A 25,818-nucleotide genomic window follows, 5' to 3' on the forward strand; every position below is an offset into this window, starting at 1 on the left:
GTGATTCAATCTAGAAAAATATGACATTGCATAAGCAAAAATACCCATGATATAAGAAGAGGAAGAAGGTGATGTATAGGTTTTACACGGACTACACATTATACACTAGTATAATGTGTATATACACTTTTTATACATCATCGAACAATATATATTCACTATTATACACTTTATATATAAAATATATACAAATTATATGAATATTGAATTTGTATAAAAAGTCTATATGCATTATATCAGTGTAGATACACCTTCCATATACATGTCCATACATTATATATACATATTATATACAATATTTTCAATACTCACCATAATCACCGTAATCTTTCACGTCCAGTATTGTATAATAAGTGTATCATTAGTGTATAATATATACACAACGATTATACACTATATTATACAATTATTATACATTGATTACACAGTGTATAAATAAAGGAGCGTTAATGATAATGGAGGATACCAAACTTGGCCAGAAAAAGCTTTTCTCCGGCAGCGTCTATTTTATTTTCTCCATTTCTCATCTTCTTGCAAAAGTCATCCGAAAAAATATCATACAATACTATATCTAAAAGTGGACAGAAAGAGAAGAAAGCGACAACCTCCGCCAGACTTTTGCCAGAAATTACTCAAAGAAGATAGATATTTCTGTATCTAAGTAAAATAAGAGGAGATCGCAAAGAAAAAAGAGAAAATTAAAAAAAACATGTGTTGGTGTCGCTATAGGAGAAGAAAAAAAAAGAAAAAAAAGGAGGGAGTGAAGAAGGGAAAGATAAGAAAGGGAAAGATGGAAGATCGGATAAGATGAGAAGAGATAGAGAGAGGAGAAGCAAGCGGTTGAAAGAAAGTGAAAGTGTATTGGAAATAGTGGCTATAACTTGTCAATACATTGGGCCTAAGGGCTATTTCGGGTCCATGTGGAAAAACATGGGCTAATAAAATTTTGAAAGGTTATAGAGGGTAGTTTTCTCTGGGGCATTTGCATCTATATTCGCTTTTTGTGTCACGTTTTAACTTGTGCCCGCTTTGCAAAAAAATTTCCAAACGTGCATGTCAGAAGGCATTTGCATCTATACCCGCTTTTTGTGTCACGTTTTAATTTGTGCCCGCTTTGTAAAAAAAATTGGAAGCGTATTCGCTTTTTCGCATAACTTCAGCATACGAGGCTGAAGTAGCAAAGGCAATCACGCAAAACTTCAGCATTCTAGTAGCCGGGCCTGAAGTTCAGCTCTAGAGCTGAAGTTTTTGTTTTGTAACTGTCGAACTTCAGCTCTAGAGTTGAAATTTTTGTTTGTAACTGGCGAACTTCAGCTGCTGAAGTTTTTGTTTTGTAACTGTCGAACTGTCAAACTTCAGCTCTAGAGCTGAAGTTTTTGTTTGTAACTGGCTTTTTGTTTGTAAGCTTCAGCTCTAGAGCTAAAGTTTTTGTTTTTGTAACTAGCGAACTTCAACTCTAGAACTGAAGTTTTTGTTTTGTAACTGACGAACTTCTAAGCTTTGCTCTTCCAATATATGATATCAAAAGATCAATTGGACATTTCTAAGAGAAATGTCGTCATGGTTGCAAACAGTTTCAAAAAAAAAAGGCCGAAAAACTTGAACCTCTTTAGTCTCAGCAAATTTACAGCCAATGATGAAATATGACCTCTTTCTGTTTGTTGCTTCTGAGGGACTTCAGTACAGAAAGGAAATTCAGTAACATTTGAATCTTTGTTCAAACTTTAAAGAAAGATATTTAACTACATCTGTTCACTTGTGAAAGAAGAGATGATGGCAAAACCAACGAACTTAACTGATCTCAGCGGCAAATTTCTGGTACTTTTGTACAGAGATGTATTAGTGGTTTTAACTATAATTAAATTTATACATAGCCGTAACAGATTTCTTACAGAAAAGGGAGAAGGAAAAGTTTGAGAAAGAAGAGGCGAATATAACTTTGAGGAGCAGAAGAAGGAGGAGAAAGAGGGCTGAAATTATTTAAAAAGTGGGTACAAGTTAAAAGTTTAAAAAAAAATGGGTATAGGTTAAATGGGGGCGACCAAACAGGACACCCGTGCAATTTTTACGTTTTCTCTTTACTTTTCTTACCTATGCATACCAACCAATACTATTTACCCGGCGCACATAGTTTCTTGATATCGGATCCAAGTCAAATTAAGAAGATCTGTGATTTGGCTTATTTACTTCCTTTTTTTGATAAGAACATTTTTTCACTTTTCTCCACTTTGAATTTATCCCGTGTTTAGCCAACAATGACATATATAAAAAGACCGTCAAGTATGCACAGCCTTTCTTATTCAAAGTTTTAATTTCGTCCCATATTTTCTTGTCGTCACCTAATTAAAACTAAAAGAGCACAACCACGAGGGACCTTTTCCAAAGCTGTGATGTTAACTTCTTGCCTTTTCTCTATCAAATTGGCCGTCTGGGTTATGGTAGCGATTTGTCTATATATACACAGAATAAATAATATCTCATATGATTAGAATTTAAATAGGAATAAAAGCGATAATACTTGCATATATGATCAAAAGCCTTTTCCCTTTTAATTTGCTTTAAGCTTTTATCCAGCGTGAGGGGCAAATTGAAAATGCAAAAAAATAATAAAAGATATACTATGCTATATAATGTAACGATATACTCTTACAATTAGATCTTTTTAGAATTTTTTTGAAATATTTATTGACAAATGATATTATTTCAATTTAATAATTAATTAAATTTTTTAACTCTTTGCGTACAATTGAATACCCTATTGGTATAACTATATACTATACTGATATCATATGTTAGTTAATATTTTTTTGATTGTATTAGCTACATTTAATTGGTACACAATTTGATTTTTCTTTAGTTATAGTATAAAAATGAAATAATAAAAAATAGTGAAAATAGTAAATGAAATTAGATTATGAAGAGAAAAAAGAATATAAAAAAAAAGAAGTTAAATGAAATTAGAAAAGGAAAAAAGAAAAAATAAGAAGAAAACGAGAAAAAAGAAAGGAGAAAAGAAAAAAAAAGAAAAGAAGCATAGAAATAAAAAAGAATTGGAGAATAAAGAAAAAATTCCCCACAAAAATTACTATGAGTAGGAAATGTAATTAGTTTATGGGTAGAAAAACAAATGGGTAGACAAGGATAAATAGTTTTATTTTTGTAGGTAGCTGTGTCATTCTCCCCATAAAATAGGTTAGGGCTGAAGAAGTAAAACTTTAGCCTTTTTCATTATAAAATCAAATAACACCACTATTTTGACTGTCGATAAGAAAAAATGGACAACAATTTTGAGATAAATGGTTATAATATTTGCTATTCAAATTTATGCAACTCTTGCAGGTTGTTTCTTGATAAATAAATAAATAAAATTTCCCCTTGTAAACAACTATTTCCGTGAATGCAATTAACTTTTCTAAGTTGTTTTCCTTTGTAGACAACAATATCTAAGTTCACATGAATAATTTCCAATCGAGTTGAAAAATGATTTAAGGGCCTGTTTGGAAAGTCAAAATTTTTGAAAAATGATAGCCAACTGTCTTATTGGAAAGAGAGATGTAATAATGCGAATATTTATACAACAACTAGCTATCACGTCTTGAAATTTAAAATTTCTCACATGGGTCTCAAGCTCTATTTTAATAACAAGTAATTAGTGGAAATTTCAACATTTAATCTCCTATAAACTCAGTTGATCAGATGGGGAAACAATACCAAGAAAATAAAGAAAAATGGCTAATTTCATTGCAGATACGAAGAACAAGATTCAAGATCTGTTCGTATACCTCGTTTCATGTGGAAAATCATCTAAAGGTAAGAGTTGAAAACTATATTTTCTGGAAAACTTTGCCCTTTTTTTCTTAATTTTCATGTTAGAAACTCCATTTTGTTTTGTGTGTGTGTGTGTTGGTTGGGGGGAGGGGCTAGTTTGGTACGAGAGATAAGGAATAATTAATCCCGGGACTAAATTTAAGAAGAGTTTATCCCATGTTTGGTTGGGAGAAAATTATGATATAATTAATCCCGAATTAATTATCCCGGGATTATAGTGTTTTATTATCCTCATAAAAAGATGAAATAACTAATCCCGAAATAATTAATCCTGGGATAACATCTTTCCAACCAAACGACCCCTAAATGTTAAACGGATTTAAAGTTATATCAATGTAATATTTTTTTCACACAATTAGTGAACTCTTCTTATATGTAATAACATGTTAGCTTCCATTATTTTGACCAAATTATCAACTTGAGTAATAGTTAGCAAGAGATTTACCTATAATTACTCAATGATTTAAGTTATATATACTAACGGTGTAATAAATTTTTATACAATCAGTGTGATTTAACATATTATTTTTACACCATGCCTCTTTATAATTTTAAAATTAAAAAAAAGACCCTTTTAAATCTCTTATGTGTAAAAGACAGATCTCTTACATGTAAAAGTAAATCTCTCATGTGTCAAAAAAAAAGGTAGGGTCATTTCAAGTGAAAATGATATTTGAAAATTAGAGCTGTGTTTGGGAATGAATACAATTTGAAGTTGTTTCTAAATTTTTGTAAGTGATTTGAAGTGAAAATTTTGAAAAATAATTTTTTGAAGTTTTTCAAATTTTTGAAAAATTTCAAAATTCAACTTCGAGTGAATTCAAAAAAAATAAAAAAATTGTTTATGGCCAACCGAGCCCTTAATCATTGTATTAATATTTTTACATACCATCAGTACATAGAACATAAACTCGTGTTCATTTTGTTAGACCAAGGGCCAGCAAAAGATGTAGCAGAAAACTACCAGGATAATGGTGGACTGATAATAATAGATGAAGCAGGAAATGCACCAATAACACCAATTACAGGTGAACAAGGAAATAATGCAGAGGAAGAGCAGCAAGATTTTGCAATATTCCCACCTGGAGATCCAAGAAACAATATAATATATGATGAACCAGAAAATAATAATAATGATGAACCAGCTGCAGGAAATGAACAATATAATGTGCCGCCTGTATACCCTGAAGGTAAAGCAAATGTTCCTAGAGCTCCGGCCAGACGAGCGCCTCCTGGCGGTGGAACTGGTTGAAATAATACAGTCAGACCTCTCTGTAACATCATCCTTATATAAAACTCTAATTTTCTCGGAATTAATTTTTTATGTTATGTTATAATATATGTTCTCTGTAACAGCACTTTACTATAGCATCCAAAAAATATTGGAACAAACGCGACTGTTATAGAGAGATTTGACTGTATTACTCCCTCAGTCTAATTATATGATACTCTTTTCTTTTTTAATCAGTTCAAAAAAAAAAAGAATGATATCTTTCTATATTAAGTAATAATTTAGCTTTAAATTTTTTTTTACTCTTAATGAAATGATTTTAGCCACATAAATTTCTATTATTTATTAATTTAGACCATAAATTTTAAAAGTTTTCCTTTATTTTTCAAACATCGCACCAAGTCAAATACTTCCACATAAATTGAGATGGAAGGAGTACAAACCTCGGAGTTGTTCATTTGAAGAATCCTGCATATGGGGATGAGTACTTTTCATTTTTTTTACTTTGTGTTTGCTATTGTTAGTTCATCCTTCTGCTTTATTTGTGATGTTAATAGCTCATGAACTTTCAGATTATTGGTGATGATTTAATTTCACATCTTGTAATTTCCTCCCCCACTTTTTCTTCCCCTATTTTTTGTATGTAAATTTTTTTTAAAAAATAAAACATAACATGAGCTTCCATATAATTAATTAGGTTAATCGACGAGAACACAGCACATAATATTCTCATTATAGTGTAACTTGATCCACATGCAGCGATAATAGATGTATTTAAAAAAAAATACCCTCTATAGTGGAATAGTATTTGGTCAACTCTAGTAGGCGTGTTCTTATCCTGTTCTTGTTTCTTAACCGTAGGCGGGTTAATTTAGAATTTGAAGTTTTACGACTTTTTATAGCAATTCGAAGTTAAATTTAATAATAATTGAGTTCAAAATTAAATATTTATAAATACCCAATATATTTCCTAATATATTTATAGATCTTGGTAAAAAAATAATAGTGGGTTTCTGTAACCCATTAGTCAAAATGTAGATCCGCTAGTACACGGGTTTCTTTCTAAAAATATTGAGAGAAAAAATTCCTTAGTCCCATTTTATCTACTCCCTCCATTTCAATTTACGTGAACCTATTTTATTTTTAGTCTGTGCCAAAAAAGATCCCTTTCCATGTTTGGAAATAATTTGTCTTTATATATGTTTACCTCAAAAATACGAGTAACAATTAAACTTGATTTGTGGTTTTAAAGATATGTGATTTAGTTCAATACTAATTAATAACCAAGAAGTATAACGTATAAATGAAGAAAATAGTAAATCAAACCAGTGTGCAAGACAGTCTCGACCTCGAGCTAGGTGGCCTCGAGGTTTATTAGGAACAGTGAAATAAGAACATCCAAGGACAATTCTGATAAAATATGAACCAGAAAGTAAGAGAGAATATTCTTTACTAATGATTAATCCTGGTTACAAATGATTGGGGTCCCCTTTATATAATAGAGGAACCCTAAATAAGGTACATTTCTATTTACAATAAGTAATCATATTGGGACAGCTGTCTAACCGCCTAGTACGAACTAATACTAACTCGTACAAATCTATTCCGGAATTTACGCCATGATCTTGGGGACGTGGCGGGAATCTTGCTCATTCTGTTAAAAACTCCTAACAACATTATCTCGAGGCCGATCACGTTCGATCTCGATGTTCATCGGGCATTTTGATATTCAAAGCCTCCCATCGGGCTCGCTCCTGGTCTATTTCGATCGCGCTCTTGAAGTGACCCTCGAGCCCACGAAATCGGGTAGCCTCGATTTCTACCGTATACAGATAGTCCTCGTGTTTCTTAGCGTATAACGACAAGACACTTCTACCGATAAGGACCGTGCTGCTTAGGTTTCGTGCTCTTTGTAATTTTTTGCTTTTGAGGTTGATCGGCCCTTGCTAGGAAATCTTGATCATGACCTATAGCTCTTGTAAAAAGGTTTATACAAAGCCTTTTTCCTTCCATGGCTTCTGAATCTGTTACCCTTTTGTGGGGGTCAAAGCGTTTTAGCATAAAATTCCTTTTGAATGTTCAAAGTTTGAGATAGTAACGACGACAATAAGTTCTGCCCTCGAACATTTCTGATCAATGGTTCCCGAATGATCATTCGAACTTGAGTTTGAGTAGCTCTTAGGCTCAACACTCGATGAGGTAAGGTAGCCCTTGGTCTTGATAGTTAAGTGAGTGCACGCTCGAACTTGAAATAAAAATAGCCCTTAGGCCTTATGGCCAAGTGAGGACATGCTCGAACTTGAGATGAGCTGGCCCTTCGGCTCGAAAGATAGTCCCCGAGTGAGAATTTCTCGAACTCAGGTAGCCCTTGGGCTTAGTAGTTGATAGGTTTTTAATTTCTTTGCCTTATGTTTTGATGATCTAACAAACTTACTGTCAAGGACCAGATAGGGAACCTGACACACTTGGGCTACACTGCAAGTTAACGGATTCCAGCTAAATGTGAATTGCTATAGCTTCAGGAGATAGAGAACCAAACAAGGACTTGATACTCTTGTGGTTCCCTCATAGCAGTACGAAGTCAATTGGACACAGTTGGAAGAGTACTGCCTGCACTGTTTCTGCCTGCACTGGACTGTTTCTAGTGGCCACTTATCTTTTGACCAACTAAAGTGCTTACATCATTCAAGTGATGTCATCAAGGTTTATCAACAAGGAGTTTATATCAAAACATCACTTGAACACTCGTGATATTCATTCAAGCCTTTTACAAAAACTGTGGAAATAATTCTCATGAGCTTGAAGAATAAAGTTAAACGCTACTACGAACCAGTTCCTAAAGTTAGTATTTTGTTGTCCTTAGTAGAGCTGTAACTTTGTGATTGTTCTTATTGTATCTCCTAAATTGCTTAGCCAGAAGCGTTGATTAGGAACCCTCTTGTAAAATCCGTAAACTCTCTGAGTTTATGTTGTGACTAGGTTTAGTCATAAGTTAAAGTCTTTATAAGTATAGAGTGACAAAGTGGCTTGTGGTAAGAGTATTACAAGTTAGTTGAGTTGAATTCTTTTTAATGGAGTCATTACAAAGTGGATTGTAATAGGTGTTTACAAGTTAGTAAAGTTGAAAGCCTACGAGTGTAGGCCATGGTTTTTTTGTCCCCTTGAGTTGGAATTTGTCCACGTAAAAATCCCGTGTCTTATTTACTTACTGTTTTATTAGCATTCTCAGTAGAGGACCAGGTACTCTACTGTTTGGTGGACTCATACAAACTAATAGTGAAGTTTGGTACTTGCTCGAACTCGAAACAGAGTTAGCCCTTAGGCTTCATAGATAGTCCCCGAGTGAGAGTTTGCTCGAACTCGGGTTAAGATAGCCCTTGGGATTTTATGATCGAGTAAGGACTTGCTTGACTACTAAGCCCAAGGGCTACTCGAGTTCAGTACTAATTCTGATAATACATGCTATTTTCACACTTCTTCTTGTCAAAGATTCTTTGTTTTCAGGTTAAACATGTCAAACTCACAAAATGTGCCTGTGCACGGCGATGTCGTTCTTGGATTTCATGGGGAAAGCAAAAATGTAGCTGCTCCGGGAGCCGATGTACCATCGATTAACCCTGGAGAAGTGCCAAATGTAGAACCAGTTGATATTAGTTCACTCATTGCTTTAAATGTGGATTTAGGCGCAGATCCCGGGGGGAAGTGTATGCGGGGAAGTCAGATCTGGTGGCCAAGGAACACAGGGTATATGAGATGGGAAATCAACCTCCAAGTAATATTCAAGATGCTACAAGCTCAACAGATTGCCATCGCTCAACTTCAAAGTCAGAATAAAACTCTAAGTATGGTCGAACTAGGGAACACTCGACGTACTGAGCCGGTGCCGGAGAGGTCAAACGGTAATGGCTCGGAGACTGACCCCACAATTATGAGGATGCTCGAGGAACTCACCAAGAGAATCGAGTCCGGGGAGAAAAGATTGAGGATAATGATAAAATAGTGGAGACTTATAACTCCCGTGTTGATCAAGTACCGAGGGCAGGCCCGATCTTAGAATGACTAGATTCTAAAAAGTTCGTGCAAAGGCACTTCCCCCTAGTGCGGTTCTAAAGCCAATCCCCAAGAAGTTCCGTATGCCCGAGATCCCTAAGTATAATGGGACGACTGATCCGAATGAACACATCACCTCGTATACGTGTGCCATCAAAGGAAACGACTTGGAAGATGACGAAATTAAATCCGTACCGCTGAAGAAGTTCGGGGAGACTCTGTCCAAGGGTGCCTTGATATGGTATCATAACTTACCCCCTAATTCTATCGATTCATTTGCAATGCTTGCAAATTCTTTTGTAAAAGCACACGCTGGAGCCATTAAATTGCAACGAGGAAGTCGGACCTTTTCAAGGTAAGGGATAAAGATAACGAGATGCTCAGGAAAATCGTATCTCGGTTCCAAGCAGAGAGAATGGATTTGCCTCCGGTCACCGGTGGTTGTGCTACTCAAACTTTCACTCAAGGTCTCAATACTCAGAGTTTTATAGCTTCACATCAGTTGAAGCAAAGTTTACTCGAGTACCCGGTTGTCACTTGGGCCGACATACATAATCGGTATCAGTCAAAGATTAGAGTCGAGGATGATCAACTGAGGACTCCTTCAGGGTCCGTTTATCCTAGCAGGCCCATGGGTAGGATCAAATGGGACATCGATCAAGAGCCGAGATCGAATAGAGATTGATATCAACCGTATAACGCAGACCGTAGAAGCAGTGGGTCTAGGCAAAGCTTTGCACGAAATGAGAGGAGAAATGATCGAGGTCAAAATCCACGGTGGGCGCCAAACTGTTTATTTTGAAAATACGAGTAACAATTAAACTTGATTTGTGGTTTTAAAGATATGTGATTTAGGTCAATACAATTAATAACCAAGGAGTATAACGTATAAATGAAGGAAATAAGTAAATCAAACCAGTGTGCAAGACAGTCTCGACCTCGAGCTAGATGGCCTCGAGGTTGATTAGGAACAGTGAAATAAGAACAACCAAGTAAAAGGACAATTCTGATAAAATATGAACCAGAAAGTAAGAGAGTATATTTTTTGCTAATGGTTGATCCTGGTTACAAATGATTGGGGTCCCCTTTATATAATAGGGGAAACCTAAATAAGGTACATTTCTATTTACATTAAGGAATCTTATTGGGACAACTGTCTAACCGCCTAGTACGGATTAGTACTAACTCGTACAAATCTCTTCCGGAATTTACGCCATGATCTTGGGGACGTGGTGAGAATCTTGCTCATTCTGTTACAAACTCGTAACGACATTATCTCGAGGCCGGTCACGTTCGGTCTCGATGTTCATCGAACACTTTGATATTCGAAGCCTCCCATCGGGCTCACTTCTGGTCTATTTTGATCTCGCTCTTGAAGTGACCGTTGAGCCCACGAAATCGGGTAGCCCCGATTTCTATCGTATACAATATAATAATTTATAACCACATAAATATATATGTCTCATTTTATACTACAACTTCAAAAGTCTTTTTTTTTTTTCTTAAACTCTATACCCGATCAAGTAGATTCACATAAATTGAAACAGAGAGTATTATTTTAGCTCTTTTATTAACGAGCTCCCAGTTCCTTTTTTTTTTTCTTTTGTCGCGCTCGTCCTCACGCTGCCCTTTAGTTTACTGTTTTATTTCACAGCCAGCTTCCTTAGCTCGTGCATCTCTCCTGCGAAGCACGAGCTTTGGATGAGCCATCTTCAGTTTTCTTTTCTCTGTCTTTTCATGTCTCGTTTCGCTCTAAATCACCTTCTTTTGATTAACTTTCGTCCAAATACATTGCTACACTTAAGAAACATAAAATGATCGTAAATTCATCCAATAGTAGTGCAATCTTCATCAAATCACACATGATAGGGGACATAAAAATGCCCAAAATATGGACTTTTTGCCAATTATCACACATTGAGAAACTAATAAATACAAGGGGGCTCATATATGAAGTTCGCTGGTTTAGTTGGTTTGTTCCTGAAGGATGAAAAACTCCATCTATCCATATTACAAGCAGGGGCGAATGTAGTGTTCAAGCATGAGTTTAATTGAATCTATAATTTTTGACGCGAGTAAAAATTTATATTTAAAACTAGTGAATATATCCACGCTTCGCCGCGGTAAAAAAAGAGAATAATGAAAACATAAAATTATTATTTTTTCTAGTTGAGATAGAAGAGATTAATTTCTTTTTGTATGTAATTATAAAATTAGTTTTATGTGACAATTTTAAATCTTTTCATCAGAATTTTTTTCTCATGGTTGTTCTTTTTATGAACATATCAAACATAGAACCTTCAACGTCATATCGTATAATTATAATTATAAAACTAATTTTGTAAGTTCGGTTGAGATAGGAGAGATTAAAAAATTTAATGTGCATGTGTATAAAACTAAAGTTATATCACTAACATAAATTTTTTTCTTAGAGTCTCATGGTTGTTCTTATTATGTACATGTCAAATACAGAATCTTCAATTTTATGATTTATATTTATAACTATTATTATAATTATTCTTTCATTTTAAGAAAAATGTCCATTGCATGTAATTCTTTTTCAATATTTAATAGTTGTTGTCAATACCCAAGAACCTCATTGGTGGAAATGAAGGGTTTGGATTACAAGCGTAATTAAATTTTTTCTTGATGTAAGGAAAGAAAATTAAATAATTAATTAATAAAATGAATAATAATTTGCATTATCATTTACTTAAATAGGAAGATATATTGTGTTATATTGAAAAAACTAATATCACAATTTACGTGATTCAATTTGAAAGATTAACTACAAATAAATAAAAAATAAAAATTAAAGAGAAATAAGAACATACAAACAAGTTTATGAAAAAGTAGATAAAAAACATACAATAAGTCTCTCTCTCTCAGAACGAATCAAACTGAAACAAAAAACAAAGTAGATCAAGATCTCAAAAGAGGAAAAATAAAAGAGAAATAAAAACTTACAACTTGCTTAAGAGAAAGTACTTACATAATGTTAACCCACTGTGCTTATTTGGATTATATCACCTGATCGTAGGCAACACAAATGAACACCATTAAATTAGTGAAGATTTTACAGCATTCAGATCTTTTTTAAATATCTATGTCATAACGCAATGTATTTTGTACCTGAGGAACAACATGAGCAACAACTGAACTAAACATTAAGGAAAAAAAATTAAGATATTATACTAAGGAAAACTCAAAATGAATAAAATGTAAGTATTCATAATCTTATGTACCTATAATATTGGTTAGTAGTATAAAACAAAAAGAAGCGTGGCAGTGGATTCCCTCGTTCTTCTTCCTTTCCCATGCTTGTTAGTTGCTCTTCTCTGCCTATTCCTATCTAATATCTAAAGTGAGAAAACTTATGTTTTAGAGATACTCACAGTTCAAGATATGTGAAAAGCAAAATTTATTGAAAATCATTAGTTATTGGGGTGAATTGATGGAAAAGGGAATATGAATAGATTGGATAATGAAACCGTGCTTTAGTTAGTTAAATGAAACGTTAGAACAATAAATAGTATTCGATTAGTAGATGAATCAGTGCTTGCAATTTATGAAACGGTGGAGTAATAATTATTAGACTTTAATTTTTACAATAGCATAAATAAGGAAAAAGCAACAAAAAAAAGCCAAAAAAGGAGAAAAAAGATAAATACAAAGTCTAGCATTTGAGACATGCCACATCACCTTTTTCATTCCCACAATTATATAGATATATAGATTCATTAAAATTTCAAAAATAGTATATATCAATCTATAATTTTAAAATTATAATTGGTTTAATACTAAAAATCTTGAAATTTGAACTCATAAGATTTAAATTCTTGATTCACATCTTATTATAAGTCCTATTAAGGACATCTCTAAACTTTACCCCATTTTGGGGACAATTTACTCCAACCATTCCTCCATTTTTTCCCCAAACTTTTTTACATTCTTCTCTCTCTTCTATATTATATTATTATCTTTCATTTCAATTTCATTTTTTAATTTCCATTAAACAAATTTCATCTTTTATTTTTATTAATTTGTAATTTCCATAATTAAAACAATTCCATAAAATTTTAAATAATATAATTTGTTAGCAATTATTATAGATTAACTAATAATTCAAATAAAAGTGAAATCATTGTGATACAAGATTAATTAAATACATATTACATTACGATAAAATTCATTCAAAATACTAGATAAATATTCAACTTCAACCTCTAGTATTCTCCCATAAATGATCTATTAATGCATTACGAAGTGCAAAATGAGCATCTTTGTCCTTAATTTTTCTATGTCGAAATAAAAATTCTTGAAATCGTTGATTTTCATCTACTGCCAATTCTACATAAAAATAATAAATGCACGAAAATTAATTTATCAAAATTATACACCAAAATTAAGATATAATATTAATATTATAAATATATTACATAAACATAATTAGGTATATATAAAGAGATAAATTAAAAGATTAAATAATAAAATAATAATAAAAAGTGATGAATAGTAATGAGGGAGATGAATAGTGTACCCCATATTTGAGGGAACACTATTCATCCCCCATTTTAGAGGAGGATTGTAGCTAAATTCCCCAAAAAATTTTCCCCATTACGAGGGACGGGGGCAAAGGTTGGAGATGACCTAACACATCTAGATGGACTCATCAATATTATCAAAGAAACTCTTGAATGCTGAGGAGCGGTGATTTCTAAGGATCTATGTTATTGAGGAAAAGCTATGATATTACATGTCATGGCTTATTTGTAATGATCATTAACAATTGAGTCTGTTCATGACAACTTGACATCCGTTATTTTGTTCATCATCTGAATGACTCTAGATTATAGGACGAGAAAGAAAAGAAAAGCAAAGAAAGTTTTTCCAAGACCATTGTGATTTGAATAGTTTATTTACAACTATCAATATTGTTATCTACTTGACAAATTATAGTGGAATTCTAGCTTGCAGTGCTTGCGTTGTCAGTTAATGCTTGTTTTTAAATTAAAGCGGGTCGGATTCACTTTTAATTTATCGCGGGATTGTTATCCCTTATCCCACCAATCAGACGGCCCTAAAGGTAATTGAACGGAATTCTATAGGATTAGTTGTGGCAGACGCAGATTCAAACATTTGCTTCAGACACAAAATTTGGGACTTAGAGTGTACCCTCGTATGGTTGAATCAGTCTCAATCATCACATTTGTGAAGCCTTTATGCACATAAATTTCAACACCTAATTGAATTGCCATTAACTCTGAGTATATATTACTTTGAACGGAATTCTATAGGATTAGGTGAAGGGGAGCCTTGACGTAACTGGTAAAGTTGTTGCAGTGTGACCAGAAAGTCATAAGTTTGAGTCGTGGAAACAATCTCTTGCAGAAATATTGGTTAAGACTGCATACGGTAGACCCTTATCGTCCGACCCTTCCTCAAATTCCGTACATAGCGGGAGCTTAATGTACCAGGTTGCTGTTTGATCTCTAAAATCAAATAGAAGCACACAAACAATCACAGCAACATCTCAAAACACCAAACAGTACCACTCTTATAGTTGAAAGAATGATGGGACAAGTCAATAGTTCAACGGCCTCATCTGAAAGAGAGATGTAATTATGTTGAATTATTATAGAAACCAGTAGCTATCACGTTTCATATTAATGTTTAGAATACTGATGCTATCACGTTTCCTGCGGATCCGAAGCCATTACTTCCACCTTCCGGATACTGATGTTTAGAATTCCATAATTGATATAGAAATGACACAAGTCTTGACACCCTCCAAATGCAAACCTCAGTTTCTAGCCAGAATACAAATTGAAAATCTTGAACTCATTAGAACCATTCCCGAAAGTCATTCACTCTACTCAAACTGCAATTAGCCTGATCAAACGAACCGAACAACCTATGCCTCATTAGCACTTCTAACACTACCGAATATAACCTTACCTTAATGCGACCAAGCAACTTCCTATTCTATGCAACGCATACCCTTACCAATAACCACTCAAGACATCCCGTGATTCTCATACACCTATGAAGCATAATATAACCTTTGTCAAAAAATTTCCTTTACTCGAGCCATCCTCGGTCTCAATTTCTGCAAGCCATAACTGATTCACCAGCACACCTCAAACTGGAACCAACATAGCACCTAACCGTGTAATCGCCTAATCAATAGTAGACTCCCCCACTTGGCTCGAAGCCATAGACCAAATCACACACAAAAACTCATAACGCATATACTCTATTCCTGTCATAATACCATAGTGAGATTAAACTCAATCCTTCATAAGCTCGTAAAACACAGACCACCTGGTACTTTAAATCTTCTGCAAATCTCACATTCATCCTCGCAATAATCAAGCTCACTCTCTTAAGTGACCCAAATTTAATTTCAACACATATTTTTCACTTGTAAATGAGATTTTCTAAAAGATAACAAAAGGATCACACAACCTCAGAACACTCTGTAGGAGATAACCCACCTGCTTTGCCTCCAACTAACATTTCTGTATACTTTCCACTGTCATAAACATTACGCAGTCACTTAGTCTCCCTGAGTCTGAACTCATACCACAACATGAGATTTACTTCACTCCCAACTAGGAAACATGAAAAGATTCTTCACACGCCCATAACTCGGGGCTATACCTCGAATCAAGATGGAATTCAAGCACCTAATAGTTCTTCTATCCTCCAGCAGACCCTTCTCGTTGCTTCCAAATCATATGGATACATCTCGCAGTACTAACATACTCATCACATAGTTATCCAGCCGTCACTTCTACTAATAGGGATACTACCGAACATATAAGTTCAAAAATACTTGCTCACACAATCAGCACCTCGGTGCTCAAGCTATAGGCAAACATCCGGCCTCAAGTCCTCCAGACTGGCCCAACATCAACTCACGAAGATCACATCTTGCCTCTCGATAAGGGAATCACAAGCCATCGATGCACATCTGATACTGAGCGCTCATGTGCGCATACGAACGCGTGGAAGGAATTCAAAGAGTTACATTTCAAGCTGAATCAAGGATGTACGATAAGAATTCAAGAATGTGAAGTTTTTTCCTAAAGGTTCTGCAGCCTCTCGAGGATAAATACAAGCGTCTCCGTACCGATCCGCAAGACTCTACTAAACTTGCTCATAACTCGTGAGACCTATGTAACGTAGGCTGTGATACCAATTTGTCATGACCTCAAACCGGACCCGGTCTTGATGGTGCCTCTCGTGAAGACAAGGCCAACCGACACAAATTACCAAATTCAATTCAATAATTTTAATAAATCAATTTAATGCTTTTTTTTCTAATTAATCAGATATTGCATAATATGAGTTTAAATGAACACTGCGAAAATAAATACAGCCCGACATCGGGGTGTCACAAGTCACGAGCATCTACTAGGGTCAAAATACAATTGAAGGTCTGAAGTGTACAGAATACAGACTAATGAAGTAAAGAGGGAGAAAAGCAGTGCTGCGAACACCAACAGCTACCTTGTTGAACTCCGATGACTCTGCCTCCGATCAGCCAAAACCTGCTACCGAGTGTAGAAATACCTGAATCTGCACACAAGGTGCAGGGAGTAAAGTGAGTACTCCAAGTCAGTGAGTAATAATCATAACTAAAGTCTGAATGGTAAGAAATTACGAAAAGTGCATCAACATGCTGTATAGAAGCAGTTCAAAAACCAATAAGAAAGCAATGAAGTTGTAAAATCCTTCAAACCTCTCAGCTCAGTTTAAACTTCTTTGAAAATGACTTTTTCAACAGTTACACAATTGAATGCAAAACAATTAGTGTAGATAAACACAGAAAATTCGCCCCTCGGTCACAAATACACAATTAAACAGGTAAAAGACAAGCAATTAAGAAAGATAAGCACATAAGTTTCACCCCTCGGGCACAATGTCAACAAATCTGCCCTCGGGCAATATCTCAAAACAATACCAGCCCCTTGGGCAATCACATAGAACAATACCATCCCCTCGGGCTCAATCTCACATCACAATGGATACCCGCGCTCACTGGGGTTGTGCAGACTCCTAGAGGGGCCCCTTACGGCCCAAGCACAATATCAAGTCATCTCGTGACATCATCTCTAGGCTCTCGGCCTCATATCAACAAGTCACCTCGTGGCGTACATATCTCAGGCCCTCGGCCTCATAATCAAAATCAGTGTATCACCGTTGCGGTGTGCAGCCCGACCCAAAAGTATCCTCATAACATAGACCCTCAGCCTTACTCAGTCAAAAATCACATAAGCCACTCGGGCAATAGTAAAACATGATGCTCAACCCAAAATATGATTTAAAATATTATTTCAAGTGTTAAAGCAGAGTTAATATGGTTGCGTTTTGAAAAAAGTGGAAAATAACATAACTGAGTTCAAGCATAAAATCAAAACAGTGAGGAAATATCAACAAAAATCCTCGAAGGGTTCAAACAGTTGGCAGGGAGCCTAGATATGGCATTCAACCCAAATAATGATGATAGCAAATAGATTTCAGTCAAATACGCGGTAAAATCATCAATCGGGACGAACCAAGTCACAATCCCCAATAGTGCATGACCCCACGCTCGTCATCAAGCGTGTGTCTCACTTCAATACAATGTGCAATCCATGATTTCAAACCCTCAGATGGTTCTGCAATTTCTGGTAACTGGTGTCTGATCTCGCAATTTGATATCAGTGTTCGCATTTGCGAAAATTCCCCAATCCTGATAGGCTCGAATTTGTGAGAAAATTCTTCTCGTTTTCTAAGAGTACCTGGGTCGGCATGAGTTCGCATTTGCGATAAAGATGTCGCAATTGCAGGGAGGCCAGAGTACTCATTTGCAAACAATACTTCGCATTTGCGAAGTGGGGCTAGGGCAAGCTTGGTTGCATTTGCGATCATTCTTGTCGCAAATGCGGAAGATCATAGTCGCATTTGCGAACAAGTCATCGCAAATGTGATGAAAGCAGAGTTGGGAGGACTTCGTTTTTGCGACTGTTACTTTGCATTTGCGAACTCCAGGTCGCAAATACGACATCTGTGACTGATCAAATAGCTGAGAAACGAGATTTGTTTTCATTCTCTAAAATTTTCAAACTTAGAAATCCTAGAGGCGATTTTCCCAAGAGCACTTCTTCCCCAAAACATTGGTAAGTGATTCTAACCTATTTTCTTTCAATCTTTCATTACATTTCCTGAGATTTCAACCTAAAATTTGGTATTTTCATGGTGGAAAATGGGGATTTGGGTAGAATTAGGGATTTTCGCAAAATTGGGAATTAGACCTCAAATTGAGGTCAGATTCCAAACAAACTACATAACCGGGCTCGGGGGTGATTGGGAAATTGAGTTTTGGTCCGAATTTCGGTTTTGTACCAAGCGAGCCAGGGAGTTGACTTTTGTTGACTTTTTCAATAATGACCTAAATTGAATCCTTTGCAATCGTGGGTAGTTCCTAAGGCTTAATTTGAATAGTTTGGTTGGTAATTTACTCAACTCTATTGGTTCAGAGGCTTGTTTGAAAGGCAAAGTTGTGGTTAAGCTTTGAATTGATCCTTTGGAGCGAGGTAAGTGTCGAGGTTAACTTTGACGTGAGGGATTAGGACTTGTTTGCCTATTTGCTGCATGTTTAAAATGTCGGGTACAACGTATATAAGAGGTGACGAGTACTTATGCGTTGTTGTTGGGTTAAATCATGCGGGTGAGACTTGTTCCTTGTAATTTATTGCTTAATTTGATCATGTTCTCCATGCTTAGACTAGTTACTCATTATAATGATCGTTCTTACCGTGTTTATGAACTTTGTGATAATTGAGTATTGTTTCTAAAGTTGAGATTGGTATTGTGGAATCATTGTTGAAGTAAGGCTTGTTCTTATTGATCCTATCTTCCTATTGTTACTTGCTCATTGTTATATGGTATGGGAGAGTGTTAATGCACGAAGGTGATGCCGTGCCATATTGTGAGTGTTAATGCATGAAGGGTGATGCCATGCTATGTTGTGAGAGTTAATGTACGAAGGGTGATTTCGTGCCGTATCTATTGATTAATATTAAAAGTAGTAATGTCTCGACCGGTCGTTTTGAGCATTTGCACTTCGCTCGCCAGTTCTCAGGCATGACTAGCCCTGTATGATGCATTATGACTTATGTAAAGACCGATCATTTTGAGAATTTGCACTTCGTTCGCTAGTTTTTGGGCATGAATAGCCTCGTATGATGTATTATGACTTATGTAAATTGTCGGTTTTGATTTTCAGGATAATCGGAATAGATTTGGAAGAACAATTCTCAGCTTGAAGCTTTAAATTTGAAAGGTTTGACCAAGTTTTGACTTTTTAGTATTCGATCTCGGATTTGGATTATTATGAATTGTTTAGCTCCTTTATATGATTTTGGACTTGGGAGCACGTCCGGAATATGATTTGGAGGTCCATGATAGAATTAGGCTTGAATTGGCGAAATTGGAAATTTGGCATTTTTTGGTCGGTAGTGAAAATATTGATATCGGTGTCGAAATAGAAATACGGAAGTTGGAGTAGGTTCGTAGTATCATTTTGACATGTGTGCAAAATTTCAAGTCATTCGGAGGTGATTTGATAGGTTACATCGTCGTTTGTGAAATTTGAAAGTTTATAAGTTCTTATGCTTGAATCCGAGGGTAATTTGGTGTTTTGATGTTGTTTTGAGTGATTCGAAGGTTCAATTAAGTTTGAATGATGTTATGGGATGTGTTGGCATGTTTGGTTGAGGTCCCAAGGGCCTTAGGTGAGTTTTGGGTGGTTAACGGATCAATTCTTGGTTTTGGAAGTTGGCAGAGTTTTTGGTATTTTGTTGCAGAGAATTCCTTCATCGCGTTCGCGAGAGGGCTCTCGTGTTCGCGAAGGAATTTTTCAGAGGGGCAGCTGAGTTGTTCTTTGCGTTCGCGATGTAGTTCCTACGCTCGCGACTAGGTCATCGCGTTCGCATAGAGTCAGCGACCTTTGGGGAGCTTCAGGAGGATAAGCCTATGTGTTTGTGAGGTTTGTTCCGCATTCGCGTAGGGTCAGTCAGCTAGGTCTTCGCATTTGCGCGTGGGTCCCCACGTTCGATAAGGAGGAATTTTTGGTCTGAGGCAGCTTGTGCTTCGCGAACGGGAGGGCGCTATCGCGTTCGCGAAGAGTAAAATCTAGGCAGCAATGTTAAATATCAAAATCGAGGGTTTGAGCCCATTTTTCACATTTTGAGTTAGAGACCACGGAATTGGGCGATTTTTAAGGCAATTTTAGAGAGGTGACCAGCGTAAGTGTTCTTCACTTGATTTTGGTTAGATTCCATGATTGTTCTTGATTTCCACAATCTAAATTGGGAATTGGGTGTAAATTTGAGGAAAAAGAGAAGAGAATTGGAGAGGTGATTTTTGGGGAATCAGATGGCCATTTGATGTTGGATTTTGATAATTTTTGCAAGGGTAGACTCTTGAGTGAATGGACTTTCTAGTTTTGTAGTTTTTGTCAGATTTCGAGACATGGGCCCGGGGGCCGGGTTTGAGCCAAATTCGGGATTTAGAGTTTTGTCCTTTAGCGTATATTGATGATAATATACTGATTTTGGATAGATTCGGAGCATTTGGAGGCCGGTTCGAGAGCCAAGAGCATCACAAATTAGAGTTTTGTCTGGTTTGAGGTAAGTAATGATTGTAAATCTAGTTCTGAGGGTATAAAGCCCCGGATTTCACATTGTTTTACTGCTTTGAGGTGATGCACATGCTAGGTGATGGGCGTGTAGGCGTGCACCATTGGGGATTGTGACTTAGTCCATCCCGTAGCAACTATAAAGTTGCGTATTTAACTAAAACTATATGATACCTATGTGATTTAGAAAATATTTCTATAAATTGGGTTGGGTACTATATTTGGGCCTTTTGCTAAAGCTGTTTGGACCCTTAGGGGCCTTTTTCTTATTATCCTCTCACTGTTTTGATTTAAAACTCTATACTCTGTCATGCTATGTATACTAATTTCATAACTCAGTCTTTATTACTCCGTTTTGATGCAAAAAAATGTTATTTTGGGCTGAGCACCCTGTTTTACTGATAGCCTGAGTGGCTTGAGAGGTTTATGGTTGAGTAAAGCAGAGGGCCTATTTTTGTGAGGATATTTATGGGATCGGGCTGCACGTCGCAACATGTTGTTACTGATTCATGATTCTATAAGGCCGAGGGCCTGATTAATTTATGCCATGAGGTGGCTTGTTATAGCGCTTGGGCTGTAGGAGCCCCTCCGGAGTATGTAAACCCCCAATGAGCGGGTACCCTGAGTGAGTGATATGATATTTTGCCCGAGGGGCTGTTCTTGATTCATGTTGTGCCCGAGGGGCTATTTTCGAGTGATTGTGAGATATGATCGAGGGGCTGTATATGAGTGACAATGATGATTGCCCCAGAGGCTGTTTATGATTTATGTTGCCCGAGTAGCTGTTTATGATTTATTTTGCCCGAGGGGCAGTATACAAGTGAGTTTTGCCCGAGGGGCCATCTATGTTTTCATTATTTTTACTCACTGTTTCATCACTTTGTTTGAAAATAGCTGAAAGATGTCTTAAATGGTTTTTACACATCTTCAAATGATTTTTGCCGAAAACTGGATTTTAAAAACGGGATGATTTGATTCATATACTAATTTAAAAGCATGTTATATTCTACTGAGATTTCATGATATGAACTGTATATGTTTTATTGCTTATCACTATTGCTCAATCTTTATTTACTTTTATTACTTACTGAGTTGGCGTACTCACATTACTCCCTGCACCTTGTGTGCAAATCTAGGTATTTCTGAACCTGGTAGCGGGTGTTGATTACTCAGAGGTATCACTTTGTTTGAAAACTGCTGAAAGATATCTTAAATGGTTTTTACACATCTTCAAATGATTTTTACCGAAAACTGGATTTTAAAACCAGATGATTTGATTCATATACTATCAGACGGTTGTTGTAAGTGCTTATGACTAGTGACACCCCGATATCGGGCCTTCTTTCCATACTTTAGTTTTGATTTAAACTCCTTATGAAGGTTTATTGTTAAATAGCTTGGTTTCATCTTCAAAATGAAAATATTGATTGGTTTTGGTAGTGTGTCAGCTTGCCTAGTACCACGATAGGCGCCATCACGACAGGGTTAGTTTTGAGTCGTGACAAAAGTGAGAGTAAAAGCACGAAGGGTGACATAGGTCTCATGGGTCATGAGAGGGTTTAGTAGAGTCTTGCAAATCGGTACAGAGATGTCTGTACTTATCTTTGAGAGACTGCAGAACCTTTAGGAAATCCCTCATTCTTGAATTCTTATCGTGCGACATTGATTCAGCTTGAAATATAACTCTTTGAATTCCTTCCACACATTCGTATGCGTGCATGAGCACTCGGTATCAGCTGTGCATCGACGACTTATGATTCCCCGAATGAGGGGAGCGATGTGATTCTTTGTGTTGATACTGGGCTAGTTTGGAGGACTTGGGCCAGGTCTTTGCCTGTATCTTGAGCACTGAGGTGTTGATTGTGTGAGCACGTGATTTTAGATTTATATGTTCGGTAGTGTCCCTATTAGTGGAAGTGATGGATAGATGGCTATGTGATGAGTATGATGTGACTACGAGCTGTGTTCATATGATTTGGATGTGACAAGGAGGGTCTACTTGAGGGTAGAAAGGACTATTTGGTGCTCGATTTCCATCTTGATTTGATGTATAGCCCCGAGTAATGGGTGTGTTGAAGGATTTTTTCATGTTGTTTAGTTGGGGAATGAAGTATATTTCCTGTCGTGATATGAGTTCAGACTCAGGAAGATTAAGTTATTGCATGATGTTTATGACAGTGGAAAGGTATAAAGAGATGTTAGTTTGAGACAAAGCAGGTGGGTTATCTCTTGTGAGGTGTCCTGAGGGCGTGTGATCCCTATGCTGTTTTGTAGAGAGTCCTCCTTTACTAGTGAATTATATGTGCTGTAGTTTGAGTTTGGATCGCGTATGAGAGTTGTCTTGACTGTTACAAGGGTGAATGCGATATTTGCAGATGACTTAAAGTAGTAGAGGGTTTGTGTTGCACGAGCTTATGAAGGATTTAGTTAAATCTCACTATGGTATTATGGCAGTAATATAGTATGGACATTGTGAGTTTTGTGTATTTTGTCCTATGGCATTGAGCCAAGTGGGGAGTCTGCTATTTATAGGTTGATTGCACGGCTAGTGTCGTATTAGTTTCAGTTTGAGGTATACTGGCGAATCAGTTGTAGCCTACATGGATTGAGATCGAGGATGACTCAAGTAAAGGAAATTTTGGATAGGGGTTGTGTTATGCTTGATGGGTGTATAAGAATCACAGAATGACTTGAATTGTTATTGATGAAGGATGTAATGTGCATGAAACATGAATTTATTTAGTTACATTAAGGTGGGGTTACTTCTTGGGGTGTTGGAGTGCTAATGGGGTACATGTCATTCAGTTCGTTTGATCAGTCTAATTGAGGTTTGAGCAGAGGGGATGACTCCTGAGAATGGTTCTAATGGATTTAAGATGTATATGTAACAATTAGGGGATTCTTCAGGTTGTGTGCTTGGTTAGAAACTGAGGTTTACATTGAATGTTGTCAAGACTTATGGCATTTATATATCATTATGGATTCTACATATCAGTATCAAGAAGGTGTGGGTAATAGCTTTAGATTCGCAGAAAGTCTCTTTAGGGTAAGTATTTTGAATGTGGTGCTTTTGGGGGTATTTGAGAGAGTATTCTTCGGCTTATGAGCCTTAGACGGTGTGGTTTTGTGCTTGGGTCTCGTGTGGTAAGTCTGGTTGAGGATTACACTATTATGGCAAGGAGGAGTATCAATTTGAAGTAATTTAGAAGGAATTTTGGATAAATAAGACAGCTTGGTAGTAGGTCGGATCGGCATGGTAAGGGATATGATTAGTTCTTTGGGTGCTTATGAGGTAATGAGTTTCTACAGGTGTCTTGTGGCAATGCTCTTGGGTTTTTGGTGACTTGTGTAGCTTGGTTGAGTTAGAAGGATTTAGTCATGACGGTTTAGTTTTGTGCAAATGAGATTCAGAGAGTTCTTGATGGTTTCTACCATGGTTAGAGATGTATATTTTCTACACCGTGAGGAGCATGTGATGTATGGTTATTTTCTCCCAAATGGGATCAAATAGAAAGTTCTTGTCTAGTTGAGTACGTAGTTGCTTGTGGCTCGGAGTGGATTATGAAGTTGTCATATCTATCATAGGATGTCATGGTATATGCGGTACGTCGTGTTGGGTTGAGATTTGCATGTGTAAGGTCACAATTCAATTCTGAAATGAAGGTCATAAATTCTTAGGCAGCATGGACAATTTTAGATGACTAGGTAAATGATATTACGAATTGGTTCGGCTTGATGAGGGTAAACATTTCTGAAAGGGCAATGTGGTTAGGTTAGGATACTTCATTTTTATTGTGGCACTCTCTTGTTTGATCGACTGCTGATATTCGAGTTTGCTTGGTGGAACAGAAGAATTATAGGAGTACCTCTCATGAAATGATCGAGTATTAGAGGTGTGTTAGATATCCAGGCGGTAGAGTTGAGATCGAATATGGTGATTCTTGTGCTTTATGGATTTGGAGACTAAGAGTTCTCATAAACAGGTTATTTTGTGGTTGTGAACTGTAAAGATGTGGTCAAAGCTAGTCAGATGTTGTACGTGCCATGATTCAGTCATTGTGAAATTTAGGAAAGTTATTCATCTATTGTGGGTGACCAAAGTTGATTTGGGCTTCATTGGTAGGCCCAATATGGATGTGTGTTCTGTATCGAGTCGGATATGTTGACTCTGAACTACTATTGTTAAATGAGGTGCCATTCAGTTGTTGATAAGCTTATTCGTGTTCCGATATTTGTTTGTGAGCTACTATTGTATGCTACGCGGGATTGTGATTTGATGATTTTATACACAAATGATATGGTTTTATTTGGGCTTTATAGCGGAATTTGAGTGAGACGGGTATTTAGGTGTTGCATGATTGATTGCGCATTGGATATGTTTTTCGGAATGGTATAGCATTGCATTATTTGCTTCTCCATGGTTATGATAATGCAATTTGGGTCCTTGATGTTGAATTCCAAATGGTTATAGATTTTGAGTAGAGTGGCTCGAGGTATATAATGCAGACCAGTGTTTGGATGAGGTCACGTGTTGTAGCAGAGTTATGTGGAGGTACAATCCTTCAGGTTAAATCCGTGTGTGCTGGTTCTACGATGTGTAATGGGTTCTTAGCATTAGTTGTGGTGGTACCGGTGATCTTGTGGTACATCTCTCTCATTTGAGTCATCTTTTCCATGATTTGAGTACATTTAGATTGTTACTTATTGGTGCGCAGGTTGTGGCTTTAGATTGTATCAATGTTTCATGTCACTAGAGTAGTCGTGTTGTATGAGATGAGGTCATTGAGATCTAGAATGAATACTATCGGATTCGATTTCAGCATGTTGAAAGGATAATATCGGAATTCGGCTTAAATATTTACTATGGTCCTTGCCAAAGGAGATGGAGCTCCATGACTGGTTAATCTGACGAACGGTTATGACTTTCTGCGTGCTTCATTCATCATTGGCAGTATACGAAAGTGTTGGAATGAGGCTTTGGTTTGATAAGAGGTTTATTACCGGAATTGGATTGTTTGAG

At 36.3% G+C, this 25,818-nt stretch overlaps 1 protein-coding gene across 1 annotated transcript; it reads left to right on the forward strand.

Annotated features, from left to right (window-relative positions):
• The first annotated feature begins 3,608 nt into the window (after positions 1-3,608).
• On the forward strand, positions 3,609-5,655 carry LOC107765154 (uncharacterized). The gene is made up of 2 exons (XM_016583763.2): positions 3,609-3,810; positions 4,758-5,655. The coding sequence occupies exons 1-2, from the start codon at positions 3,729-3,731 to the stop codon at positions 5,078-5,080; spliced, it is 405 nt and encodes a 134-aa protein (XP_016439249.2). The 5' UTR covers positions 3,609-3,728; the 3' UTR covers positions 5,081-5,655.
• Positions 5,656-25,818: the final 20,163 nt, after the last annotated feature.

The sequence above is a fragment of the Nicotiana tabacum genome, chromosome 16, assembly GCF_000715075.1.
Source record: "Nicotiana tabacum cultivar K326 chromosome 16, ASM71507v2, whole genome shotgun sequence".
Lineage (NCBI taxonomy): Eukaryota > Viridiplantae > Streptophyta > Magnoliopsida > Solanales > Solanaceae > Nicotiana > Nicotiana tabacum.

What these genes read in the sequence shown, in the direction of transcription:
- LOC107765154 (XM_016583763.2), top strand. Translation starts at nt 3,729, where the DNA reads ATGGCTAATTTCATTGCAGATACGAAGAACAAGATTCAAGATCTGTTC. An exon ending in ATGTGGAAAATCATCTAAAG is followed by an intron (nt 3,811 to 4,757) that starts GTAAGAGTTGAA and finishes TCATTTTGTTAG; the next exon opens with ACCAAGGGCCAGCAAAAGAT.